The sequence below is a fragment of the Oryctolagus cuniculus genome, chromosome 9, assembly GCF_964237555.1.
Source record: "Oryctolagus cuniculus chromosome 9, mOryCun1.1, whole genome shotgun sequence".
Lineage (NCBI taxonomy): Eukaryota > Metazoa > Chordata > Mammalia > Lagomorpha > Leporidae > Oryctolagus > Oryctolagus cuniculus.
Window position 1 is genome coordinate 89,344,021 of NC_091440.1, and position 12,916 is coordinate 89,356,936.

At 47.3% G+C, this 12,916-nt stretch overlaps 1 protein-coding gene across 15 annotated transcripts in view; it reads right to left on the minus strand.

Moving 5' to 3' along the window:
• Positions 1 to 1,797: 1,797 nt before the first annotated feature.
• BCL2L13 (BCL2 like 13) overlaps positions 1,798 to 12,916 on the minus strand; it is a 102,800-nt gene continuing 91,681 nt past the window's right edge. For all 15 annotated transcript variants that reach the window (XM_008250122.4, XM_070049097.1, XM_008250125.4 and 12 more), the window contains one exon: positions 1,798 to 7,530. In XM_008250122.4, the coding sequence (XP_008248344.1) occupies positions 6,730 to 7,530 (801 nt within the window). In that variant the 3' untranslated portion in view covers positions 1,798 to 6,729. The remainder of the gene's footprint in view (positions 7,531 to 12,916) is intronic.

A 12,916-nucleotide genomic window follows, 5' to 3' on the forward strand; every position in this document is an offset into this window, starting at 1 on the left:
CACGGACATGTCTGGCTTTTTCAATAGGATTTTCAAGTCGAGAAGACAACCCTAGACAATTAAAAACATATGGAGGTGGGTTGCGGGCCCAACCAACCACTGTTTTCAAAACCAAGTCACTACAACGCACCCTTTTCTCTTCCCAAGAAGTCAGAGCTTTGACAGAATTCTCAGCTGATGGCTTGCCAGAAGCTACTGTGCACACTTCATGGAAGATTTTGTCTTCCCTCAGCTCATCCATGCTAAGAAGTCAATCAGAGAGCACAGGTTTCCAGCTGGAAAGGATGGAGGAGCAGTTAAGAGGCCTAAACTTCGGCCACTGAAGTGGTCCCCCTTCCTAGGGGCACACTCAAAACACGAGACTAGAACCTACAGGGGAATGCTTCGGGTTAGAAACAGTGCAGCAGTGTGACAGTGGGTACCAGCAAGAGTGATACAGCACTAATATTAGCAAGACCTCCTGTTAACCAAAACACTGCTGTCCTCCATAAGTTTAAATTCAACAGGAAAGGGGCCAGCTTTGCAGTGTTCTGCTGCCACTTGCAATGTCTGCAAGGTTCCTGTTGCTCTGCTACTAATCCAGTTTCCTGCTAATGCACCAGGGAAGGCAGTAGATGATGGCCCAAGTACTTGGGTCCCTGCCACCCATGTGGGAGACCTGGATTTCCTGGCTCTGGGCTTCAGCCTGGCTTAGCCTGAGCTCTTGCAGCCATTTGAGTGAACCAGTGGATGGGAGATTCCCACTCGCTGTCATTCTGCCTTTCAAATAGATACTCTTAAAAAAAATGCTCAGCAAAGAAAAAAACGTCTGTATTCATTGGAAAAGAAAAACAGGTCTACCTCAGTCCACACCACAGTATGGCCGGGTCTCGATCTGAAATGGGTCAAGATTACAAATACTAAAAGCAAATAGGTATCGTACAGAATGAAGGCAACTTGTAAATAAATCCGTTAAGCTATTTGGAATGTTTTTGGAGTGAACTTTTTAAAAAAAGGGTTCCTGTCACAATGGAAGGTGTGAGTCGCATGTAACACACTCGTCCATACAAGTGGCATTCAGGTTCCTACTAGGGGGAAGGAGGTGTTTTCTTTTAAAAGGAGTTTAAATACAGTAGGCAGATCTAAACTAGTGGGTATCAAGCAACAAATAATCCCAGACTCTTGTAAACCTTTTTACAAAGCTTCCACAGAATCTTGATTTGCAACTGTCTGGCCCAAATAAGTAGGCCACCATTTGAATACAGCTTTTAACTGGTCTCCATATAAATCTTTCCAGACCGAGACTGACATGTTCTTTTGAGAAACCAATGTTCTAATCATGAGTACTCAGCCCTGACTTGGGTGCACCTCAGGTGTTGGGGTATTTTGCCCTGGTAATGCAATCTTGTGGATGTAATTGAGAGGTGACTTGAATTCAGAGAATATGTTTTTCGTTCTTTTTCAAACACTAGAAAGAAGCAATGGGCACTCCTTTGTGAAAGCCTGGCATATGTGAAAGTGAGGTGCAACAGCTGGTGCACGCAGAAGGGGAGATGGTCCTTGACTCTGCCCAGGCCCCAGCATGCACTGCTGAGATGCTCAAGCCTGCCTTCAGCGCCACAGCACACAGTCTGGCCTTGTTTCCCAGCTCCACTAGCTGTGCAGACTGGAACTAGAATGTGGAATACGTGTCCTTTGAGTGTTAGGACCGTGTCAGCAGATCCTGGAGTCAAGGCAGCCCACTCATGTAGACAAATTATCAGAAATGATGCCCCATGTGTCAAGGTCCCCATATAAATAGAAAGGTGAGTCTGTTGGTTTTCTTCAAGTCTCACTTTATTGCAACCTCTAATGTGTTCTTCCCAACACATGGCTTCTGACAGAAAGCACAATTCATAGGTTTGAGTGTTTTCCTTTTCCCTGGTGACCAGCAATCAGAAGAGTCCACAGTAACAAACCGAGCAAATCAGCTGCAGCTAGGATGCCTAAAGGGACTCCATACAGGGAAGGCCAAAATGCTGCTTAAGCAAAATGCTTCTGTTAACTACCAAAAGTACCATTTGATTCCAGTATTTCTGAAGAGATGAGAGCATTAGAAACAATAAATTTGAGTTTACTCAAGGAATAAAGTAGGAAGAGGCACTTTTAATCTGAAGGGGAAAAGAAATGGAAACAGCAGGAAACTGCAGGTCTAGGGAGAAGTAGGTTCTGTCTGTTCCTCTGGTGCTGTCCAGTGACCACGTGTGCAACTCTGACACCTTCCTTCATTGAAAGTTGCCAGAACCCACTGAGTTATTCCAGACTCTGACAGGGAAACTCCACCCCAACTTCCTGTCCCTAGGGACAGAGGCGAGTAATTTTAAAAGGTCAACTTTTGTTCTAAGTAGTGTATCTGTTAACCAATTTCTTCTAGTGGTGCCAAGAATACCCACTGAAGTGAGCAGTTTCACTATAAAATTTCCCCTTAGGAGAGGGGAGAACAGGGTAAGAACCTTCTGGACCCAGCTGCTACTTTTTAGCTTGTGACAAGGCCTTGCAAATATCCCTGAGAACAATTCCAACCTGAGCACACAGTGAAGCAGCGGTCTGGCCAGGGTTCTGGTAGTGTAAACATAAACATGAGACGACCCTGCTGGTTTCCACACAGGGAACATGGCAAGCTGGGCTGAGGCTCTGAAGTCTCATGCAGAAAGGAAGACAGGATGTATTAATTTAGTAACACTGCAGTTCCCCATTCTGTGCAGCTCTCTCTAAACAAGGTGATCACAGAATAGTGACAGAATCCCACTGTTTGTGCTCTGGAGCCAATGTTCTGTAACCAGGGTTGTAGGTGCTTTGGCATGTAGTCCAGGTGTTTCACTGGGAGGACCCCTCTGGCAGCTTCTGAGAAAGCTGAGCCTGTGCCCTGGCCACCTCCCAGAGCAGGTGGCCTCCGAGTGTCAAGAGGTTAAGCAATGCCTACAGGTGCTTTCCACTCCACATCCCTACCCAGGCTGATGGCACAAGCAGGGCAAAAGGAAAACTAGGAAAAAGGAAAGAGAAAAATGTGTCATGGTGCTGCCTCCACCTGCCTCGCTTACACATGGTATCAGATTGCCCAACCTTGTTTAGGAGCAGAAATACTTAGGGCACTAACCAAGCATCAGCCGTGACTGTCGGGACCTCTGTGGATACAGAAGATAGTTGGTGCAGCTGCATGTTGGCTCAGCCCTAGACATAAGCTTCACTCTTGACTTCTGTAACAGGTCAGGCTGGATATTAGCTTAGGTGGTTGCTTAGCAGAATTACAGCAAGACTCACCTTCCTGCAGAGCGCACAGTGTGGTAAGCAGTGCCTGCGCCCCTCCCCCCCACACCCTCTTGCAGGAATCAGGGGCACAACCATTGCAGGGAGCCTGCCAATACTGCGCTGCAAGGTCACAACGATGGTAAAATCCAGAAAAGGTACTAGGACTTGGAGTCAGAAAAATTCAGCTCATTGCCTCTTGTGTGCTAGAAGACTTTAGAAGTTAACTAGGTCCTAGTCAGGTTTGTGTTGTTTGTAACTAAAGCTGAGGAAATCAGCTGTTAACCCTGCAGGTGTCGTAAGGTGTGTGAGGGCACTGGGACGACCTCTGCATACTTTAAATGTTCAACGGAGTGCCAAGATGAGTGTCCCACACAAAAGTGTGTGTGTGCAGAAAGCACACTCTACCAGGGGTATCAAACTGACCTCAGCTGGGAGGTTGTCACGGATGCAAGTACTCTCCCCCAGAGATAAGGAGACATTTTTCTGGCATCCAGTATGTTGCTGAGACTTTACATGAGACAATGCTTGTGAGGGGATTATGTCAGGGGCTGTAAGAAAATTAGTGATTGGCCTCTAGGTGAATATAGTCACTTCACATCCTCTGAAAGATGAGTTTTCAAAGACTTAAGAAGTTAGGAGAAAGGATAGAAGGGAACAACTCTCTTCCCTATAAAACCTTTTATTTCTTAAAAAAAAAAAACACTCTTAAAATGATTCAAAAATTCAAATGTCAGGTTTTCAAATGACTGCCCACGTCTGCCACACCTTTAGGGAAAGAGAGGGGGAGCGGGCGCAGCTGTTCTTTCAGGGAATTGGCACAAAGGCTTATAGGACACTGCTGCAGTTCAGAAAACCATGCTGCTGGTTCATCGTTTGAGATGGTACAGAAGCACAGGCAAGAGGATGCATCAAGGGTGCCTCTGGGTGAGTACTGCACAGACACTTCTTTATCTAGAAAGTTCTCACAAGAGCATTGATCAAAAGAGTCTCTTAAGGCACACTGTAGGTACGGATGCACTCCTGAGGGCATAAACTAGTGCTCATAATTCTCGGATTTTTCAAGAAACCTCTACTGGCTTTCTGCTAAGTGACCAGAAACCCTTATCCCGGCAAGTTGGATTTAACTCCAAGTCCTTCTTTTACCTTGGACTCAGGTGTTATGTAAGTTGGGGAGCAGGAAGGACCAGCTCCCTACTATAAGCCCCTCAAAAAGAGGAGCATCTGGATAAATAAATCTTTTTAATGTAATAGTGAAAAACGCAAGCTTCTGGGAAGGCCACTCCTCTACTGGCAGAGGGAGAAGGAAAGAAAGTGGAGAAAGCATGGAAACTAAGCATGGGAACTAACAAACATTCAAGGGGCAGAAGGCAGCAGAAAGAATGTCAACCAGCACAACACAGCTGGCCAGGTACTTCAGGTTAACGTTCAGCGAATGGGAATTCGTGTGCGTTCACATCACTGTTACACTTGCCCCTGATGTCCTGGGGTGGGGAACACAGGCATGGGTGTTCTAGGCCAAGGGCTTCAATCACTGCTCAAATCTGCTCTGGTCACTGGGTATGAGATCCAGAGTTAAAACGTGTTAACCCTGGAAGAGAAGATTTTATGAAAGAGAGACTCACCAGTCTCCAACCTACACAAACAGGAACACAGCAATTAGAAAACAGAAAACTCCAATGCCCCTGTCAGTGCTGTGGAGAAGGCTGTCCCCACACTGATCCCGCCTGCCCCTCACCTGCAGCTATGCCAACAAAAGTGCAACAAGATCCTCAGAACACCACTAAGTGGGCCACCAAGTTTCAGACCACAAGGACACAGGACTTGATAAAGCTGTGCAAGACACACAAACATATCCTCAGACCTTTTCTTGAACATTTTAAAAAAATGTAATACTTTAGGGAGAAGGTTTTATTTTAAAAAATAAGTTTCAAAAAGCACATTGAAAGCATTGGGTTTTGGTGTTAAGGGTAGATAAAGTAATTTTATTATAAATTTCAGGCTCTAAAAAGTAATGTGTTATATTTACTAAGTAAATCTGAAGTGACGTTTTTAAAAAAACCACTCGTGCTCTGCACAGTGACACAGTGACCCTCAGCCATGGGAGGGTGCAGTACCTCCCCTCCTTTAGGGATGGGAGGGGCCAGTTGAAAGAAAATGCCAGTGACTCTCTGCTGTCAGAGACTAGGGTGACTGCTGTGTCGGGCACCCCTGGCTTCTGTGCTGTGCTAAGTCCAGGAAGAGAAGCCTCCATTCTGGACTCTGGAAGCCGAGTGTGAATCTCAAGGTGGCCTCCGTCTTGAAACTCAAGCCTCTTTTGTCTTTTACCTTTGATACTTAAATGATAAGATGATATCTGCCATTTTATCTCAATGATATTATATTTAGTAAGACTTGAAATTCAACTGGGTCTGTGAGCCCCAGGTGGCAAGAGACCCACCAAGAGGTGGAGGAGCAGGAACAAGAATGAGGTCAGCCACGGGGGGCACATACCAACCCAGGGCACAGAAACAGCAGATGCTGTTAGGAAGCACCCACAGGCAAGGGGGTGACACTGACTGAAGGGCTGGAAGCTACCCAGATAGGTCACCTAGCCATCCTTTTGCCTCTACACAAGACAGATGTTTCTCTGGCCAGCAACCTGCACTGCACTCACAGGTTAGGGAGCCCCAGGTCTCATGTTACTCTATATTGACTTATTTTGTAAAAGATTCCTAAAGGCAACATCTCTACAAGGTGGAGGTGGAGAAAGCCTTGGGGAAGTGGCAAGTCTGGGCAGAAGCACAGAGCACTCTCCCATGGGGTCTGAGAAGGGACCTGAGAGATGGCGGAGACGGGAGGAGAGCCCACTCCCCATGAAGGGACAGGAAGAGGGCAGAGAGCAAGAGTCAGAGGCAGCTGGCTGCACACACAGCCTGGCCACCAGGACAGATGAGATCCCAGCAGAGGAATCACTGCCCAGTGGAGTGACAGCAAACCCTCCTGGCTGGGACTTCCATCTTAGATGTTCCCACTCAACACACCCCCCACCAATAACACACTGGCTCTCCATGGGGGACTGCCCACAGCAGGCACTTGGCAACCTCTCAGACCACTTCAGCTGTCACTTTAGGAAGTGGGGTGCTACTGCAGCTGCAGAGGCCAAGATGTTGCTAAACATCCTAGGATGTACAGGACAGCCTCCTCCTACAGGGAATTATCAAAATGTCAATGACGGCAAAGTGGAGAAACCCCGTTCTAGAGGGAGCTCTGTACTTGTGTAATTCTGAATCTAACATGAGACAAGGCCCTTGGAATTCACAGATGACCATGCACACCCTCGACCTCAAGCCCTACTGTGTGGATCAACCCGCTGCCATGTTGAGCAGAAAACCCCAATTATCCCCAAGTGTTCCACAAACACCCATTCAGCTGCTGGCAGTTCAAATCCAGCAAACACAGCGTTGTCTTCCTCTTTTGGAGAATCTATTTCTTCCGCAGAGCCAATGCCACCCCAATGGCCACTGCCAGGATAGCAGCAGCAGCAGCCCCTCCAAACAGCAGGATGAACTTGCCCTCACACAGTGGGATGGCCTTTGCACCTCCAGTCGGGGAGGGCTCTTCTGGAAGGCTCTCTTTGCTCACATGTGACTCCTCTCCTCTCTGTGGTGTTGATGCAGATTTCAGTGCAGGGGTCACCACCTGCTCTACTTCAGGAGGTTCCACTGCTGCTACTTTCACTTCTTCTTCATCAAGTTCTACAAACAAAGATGTGGCAGGGCTGGCTTCCTCTACTGCAGTCATCTCTGGGCCAGATTCCCTGGTCTCCAGAAAGGAAGTGGCAGTGATATGTGGGAGCAAGGGAGCTGTAGCTGTAGGGAATGCCTCTTGCAGCTCCCTGGGTGGCACAGGAGCCACAGCGCCCTCTTCCACAACCTCAGGTATTTCTTCTTTCTCCACATGCACAATGTCAGAATTCGAAGAGTTGTTCTCGCTCTTCTCGCCAGCTCCATTGCTGTCTAAGCTCTTGACTTCTTCAGGATCCATGGCTATCTGCTGCCAGGACTCAGGACCTAGGGACACTGGCAGGCTTTCCGTGTGCCAACTCTGGCTGGCCGACAGGGAGGCAGGTAAGCTCTCCGACTGCCACGAAGTGGTCACAGTTGGAGACTCTGGGGGACTGACTTGTGCAGAGTTGTCACTGGGCAAAATGTAAATGTCATTGCTGTCCTCTGCAATGACTCCAGGATATTCCTCTTCCTCAGACTCAAGATTAAAGACAGTGCCCTAGAAAAGAAGGAGAGTCAATATAAAGGAGGGTAAACATTTGTTCTTTAAATTCTTACTGATTTGGGAGGCAGAGAGCGAGAGAGAACCAGCGAGCGAGCTCCCATTGGCTGGTTCACTTGCCAAATGCCTGCGATAGCTGGAGCTGGGCCAGGGCTAAAGCCAGGAATTCAATTACTGAGCCATCACTGCTGCTTCCCAGCGTCTGTATTAGCAAGAAGCTGGAGTCAGGTGGCAGAGCTGAGAATTAAACCCAGGTTACTCTGATATGGGATGTGGGTATCTTAACTGCTAGCTAAATAACCACCCCAAAGAATGGTACACATTTAAAAAATAAATGTCTATCTGGAAAAAAATTCTTTGCTAAAGTCCTAAGAATAAATATAGTGTTTAAGCCTACAGAATTTCTGAACTGATTTCATTTATTCGTAAGCCAATGTAGAGTAGGAATTTCTGACAGTCTTCTGACCAGTTTCCTTGAAACTAAAAAAATCCAGTTAATTTACATCCAATGTGATTAATATATATCCAAATTCAAAACAAAGGCAAGATCCTGGGTTCAAGGAATTCATCACTAAGCAGGGTATAACAAGGCTATGCTACAAACTGCAATTAACTGCAAGTGGGAAAATGACTCCTGTTAGTGGTAGTTGGGGAAGGCAGTATGCTCACAGATATAGGGGAACTAGCCTTTATACTGGACACCTGAATAGTAAGAAGGTGGCAGGTTCAGGCCACACAGAAGACACAACACTGAGAAAGCAGCAAGCAGCCCAATTTAATTGGTATACAGTGTATACGAAGAACAGAAAGATCCCTGAGGACAGGAACCTGCAAGAAGCCGAATGATGGACAGCTAAGAAAGATGGACTTTATTTAATAGGCAATGATTAGTCACTGAAGTCTCTCAGGTACAAAGTTACTGACAACCCTACCAGAATGGACAGCCTTCAGAAGCACTTCCTTCTTCAGCAGGGCCAGTGGGCTGGCGCCACAGCTCAATAGGCACACCGCGTTCTAGTCCCGGTTGCGGTGCCGGATTCTGTCCTGGTTGCTCCTCTTCCAGGCCAGGTCTCTGCTGTGGCCCGGGAAGGCAGTGGAGGATGGCCCAAGTCCTTGGGCCCTGTACCCACATGGGAGACCAGGAGAAGCACCTGGCTCCTGCCTTCAGATCAGCGCGATGCGCCGGCCGCAGCGGCCATTGAGGGGGGTGAACCAACGGAAAAGGAAGACCTTTCTCTCTGTCTCTGTCTCTCTCTCTAACTCTGCCTGTCAAAAAAAAAAAAAAAAAAAAAAAAAAGACGGGCCAGTGGAGTGTCATTACAAAAAGGCCAGACAATTTCAGGCATGGGAAGCCAAGACACTGTGGCAAAAAATCTTCCACGTGAAGGATCTCTCTGAGTGCAACCTCGGTGGAAAGAAGTGGCCATCAAAGGAGGTACTTTTCTCTATAGGGAGGAGAGAAAATCCACTTTCCTTATGGCCTTGTCCAAATACTGATTGAGTTTGTGGACTCAAAAGGCTCCCATAGCCTAAGCAGCTCATGTTAAGAGCCTCAGGTGGTCACCGAGTTACACTGAAAGAGCTAATTGTTAAATTAACAATAGGAGCTACTGTGCACCAACTCTCCATGCAGGACCTCTGTCCTCAATGAGTTATGAGAGTTAACTGTAAAATTAGTTCTCAGTTTGTGTGTATGTGTGTGTGTGTGTATGCGTGCTCTGGATCAGAAGTAGAGTGCCCATATGGGATGCCGGCACTGCAGGTGGCAACTTTACCCACTATACTAATGTGCTGGCTCCTAATAATTTCATTCTTCAACCAAGACCAAAAACTTTCTGTGTATATCAGGAATCTAATAAATCAGGAGTCCCTCTTAAAAAAAAAATAAAAAGAAAGAAATGCAGAGGGGCTGGTGCTGCTGTATAGCGGGTTAAGCTGCAATCTATAGTGCTGGCATCCCATATGGGTGCTAGTTTGGACCCGGCTGCTCCATTTCCAATCCAGCACCCTGCTATGACCTGGGAAAGCAGTGGAAGATGGCTCAAGCCCTTGGGCCCCTGCACCTGCGTGGGAGACCTGGAAGAAGCTCCTGGCTCCAGATAGGTGCAGCTCCAGCCACTGGGGACATTTAGGGAGTGAACTGTGGATGGAAGACCTCTCTTGCTCTGCTTCTGCCTCTGTGTAACTCTCCCTTTCAAATAAGGGAGGGAAGGAGGAAAGACAAAGAAGCAAATCACATAATCATGATCTCAGCATCCTACCACCTCACATTCTACTGAAAACCTTGCTCCAACCTCCTAAGAGGAGGTGCCATTGGCATCAGAACACTTCATGCGTACGGAATAAGCAGAGAAGCAACACAGTAGTTATGAAGAGCACAGCATTTGTAGTCAAGGGAACTGGTTTGAATCCCAGCTCCAAACAGATGAAAGCTGTGGGAATTTGAATACCATGCTTAACCTTTTAAACTTCAATTTATTTATAAATAAAATGGGGATGACTTATTTGATAAGATGGTTTTAAAAATTAAGTATACTATTGACAGTGATCAGCATAGTACCTTTTTTTTTTATTTTTATTTTTTCTGACAGGCAGAGTAGACAGAGAGATAACAGAGACAGAGAGAAAGGTCTTCCTTTTGCCATTGGTTCACCCCCCAATGGCCACTGCGGCCGGCGCACTGCGCTGATCTGAAGCCAGGAGCCAGGTGCTTCTCCTGGTCTCCCATGTGGGTGCAGGGCCCAAGCACTAGGGCCATCCTCCACTGCACTCCCAGGCCACAGCAAAGAGCTGGCCTGGAAGAGGGGCAACCAGGACAGAATCCGGCGCCGGGACCGGGATAGAACCCAGTGTGCCGGTGCTGCAGGCGGAGGATTGTCGCTCCCCGTCTTCGTGGAGGAACGACACAGGACCCTGCACTGTTCTTTTGTCTGCTCGGCCCTCCCCGGGTTTGCTGCTGGTTCTTCCCGGGTTGGCTACCATCCCTTCCACCTCCGTGGAAGGGCAGTTCCCCCTGGCCACATTCCCCACTTCCGCAGGGGAGCGGCACACCGCCGGCCGGCTCTCTCGGGGGCTGCACAGGTGTTCCCCTTAGATGTTCCTGGTGCATGCCGTCTCTCTCCTCCTTTATAGTCCTCTTCCACCAATCCCAACTCTGCTACCCACACGCCGAGTACGCTGCTCTCCTCCAATCAGGAGCAGGTCCCACAGTTTATTGGTTGAACTGGAGGCAGCTGTGTAGAAGCTGTTTCCCTTCTCAGCGCCATATTGTGGGAAAGCAGATGCATAGAATAAGTCTTAATTCCAGTAACTTAGTCTAGTCCGAGTTGCTCCCAGTTGCTCCCCACAGAGGATTGGCCTATTGAGCCTGGGCGCTGGCCTAGCAAAGTACCTTTTAAAAACTTTATTTACCTGTCTATTGTTTTGCTTTTGGTGGTGGAATGGTGGTGGGACAAAGAGCTACTCCAAAATACCAAAGAGAACAATAAAGGTAGACACAATTGGAAACAGTACTCTTCTTTGGGTACAGAAGATAACTTACAGACTTTTTCATCCTCCTCCCTCTCTTCTAAGTACAGAGGTCACAAAATAGACAGAAAAATCTTTTTTTTTAATTATCTATTTAAAAGGTGGAGTTATAGAGGCAGAGGCAGAGGCAGAGGCAGATAAAGAGAGAGAGAGATCCCCCAACTGCTGTTTCACTCCCCAGATGACTGCAAAGAATGGAGCTGGGCTGATCTGAGGCCAGGAGACAGGAGCTTCTTCCAGGTCTCCCATTCAGGTGTGGGAGACTGCTTTTGTAGGCCAAAGCAGAGAGCTGGATTGAAGTGAAGCAGCCAGGTATTGAACCGGCACCCATATGGAATGCTGGTGCCTCTGACAGAGGTTTTACCTGCTATACCTCAGCGTAGGCCCCAAAAAATCTCTTTAGTAGTGAGAGAAGTATAAAGTTAGGACATATGAAGAGGCTTTGAAGTGGAAAAGAGCTTCTAGGCTTCCCAGCTTGAGGAATGGCAGTTTAACTAGCCCATTTGGAAAGATCCAGAGGAGGAAGTATTTGAGGAGGAGGGGAGAAGAGGGAAAGTAGAGGGATAGACAGAAGAGGGACGACATCTAGGTTTCTCAGTGCTATAGGTTCAGATCAGCTATGAAAGAAGAGGTGGAGATCCTAAGTCAAAGCTGTCACTGGATCTCAGCATATAAAAGTGTCAAGGAGTGTCATTAGCATTATTTTTAACATGAAAGGTTTAGAAATAACCTCCAGTACCTTTGGAAAAGGTAAACATACATATGGTTCATACGAACTACTTATTAAAATAGAAATAAGTACATTTTAAAATCTATAGAAGGAACCCCATATTGCACAATACCTCTACACACAAAACTATTATTGAAATCAAAGGTTTCCTAAGTAAATTAAGGGATATTTATCATGTTCATAGTACAGAAAACTGAATATTATAAAGATTCCAATAATTCTCAAATTAACCTATTGTTTCCTACAATCTCAGATATAAAAATCCTGGGGTTGGCACTGTGGCGCAGTGCAATAAGCCACCAACTGTGATACCAGCACTTCATATCATAGTGCTGGTTCAAGTCCCAGCTGCTCTGTTTCCAATCCAGCTTCCTGGGTTGCCATGGAAAGCAGCAGAAGATGGCCCAAGTACTTGGCCCTCTGACTTCCACGTGGGAGACATAGAAGGAGCTACTGGCTCCTGGCTTCAGCCTGGCTAAGCCTTGGCCACTGTGGCCATTTGGGGAGTGAACCAGTAGACAGATCTCTGTCTCTCTGTCATACTGCTTTTCAAAAAGAAATAATTTTTTAAAGATTTATTTATTTATTTGCAAGTCAGAGTTACACAGAGAGAGGAGAGGCAGAGAGAGATGTGGGGAGCAACTCGGACTAGACTAAGTTACTGGAATTAAGACTTATTTTATGCATCTGCTCTCCCACAATATGGCGCTGAGAAGGGAGAAACAGCTTCTACTCAGCTGCCTCCAGTTCAACCAATAAACTGTAGGACCTGCTCCTGATTGGAGGAGAGCAGCGTACTCGGCGTGTGGGCAGCCGAGTTGGGATTGGTGGAGAGAACTATAAAGGAGGAGAGAGACAACATGCACCGGGAACATCTAAGGGGAACATCTATCTGAAGGAACACCTGTGCAGCCCCCGAGAGAGCCGGCCGGCGGTGTGCCGCTCCCCCGCGGAAGTGGGGAATGTGGCCAGGGGGAACTGCCCTTCCACGGAGGTGGAAGGGATGGTAGCCAACCCGGGAAGAACCAGCAGCAAACCCGGGGAGGGCCGAGCAGACGAAAGAACAACGCAGGGTACTGTGTCGTTCCTCCATGAAGACGGGGAGCGACAGAGAGAGAGGTCTTC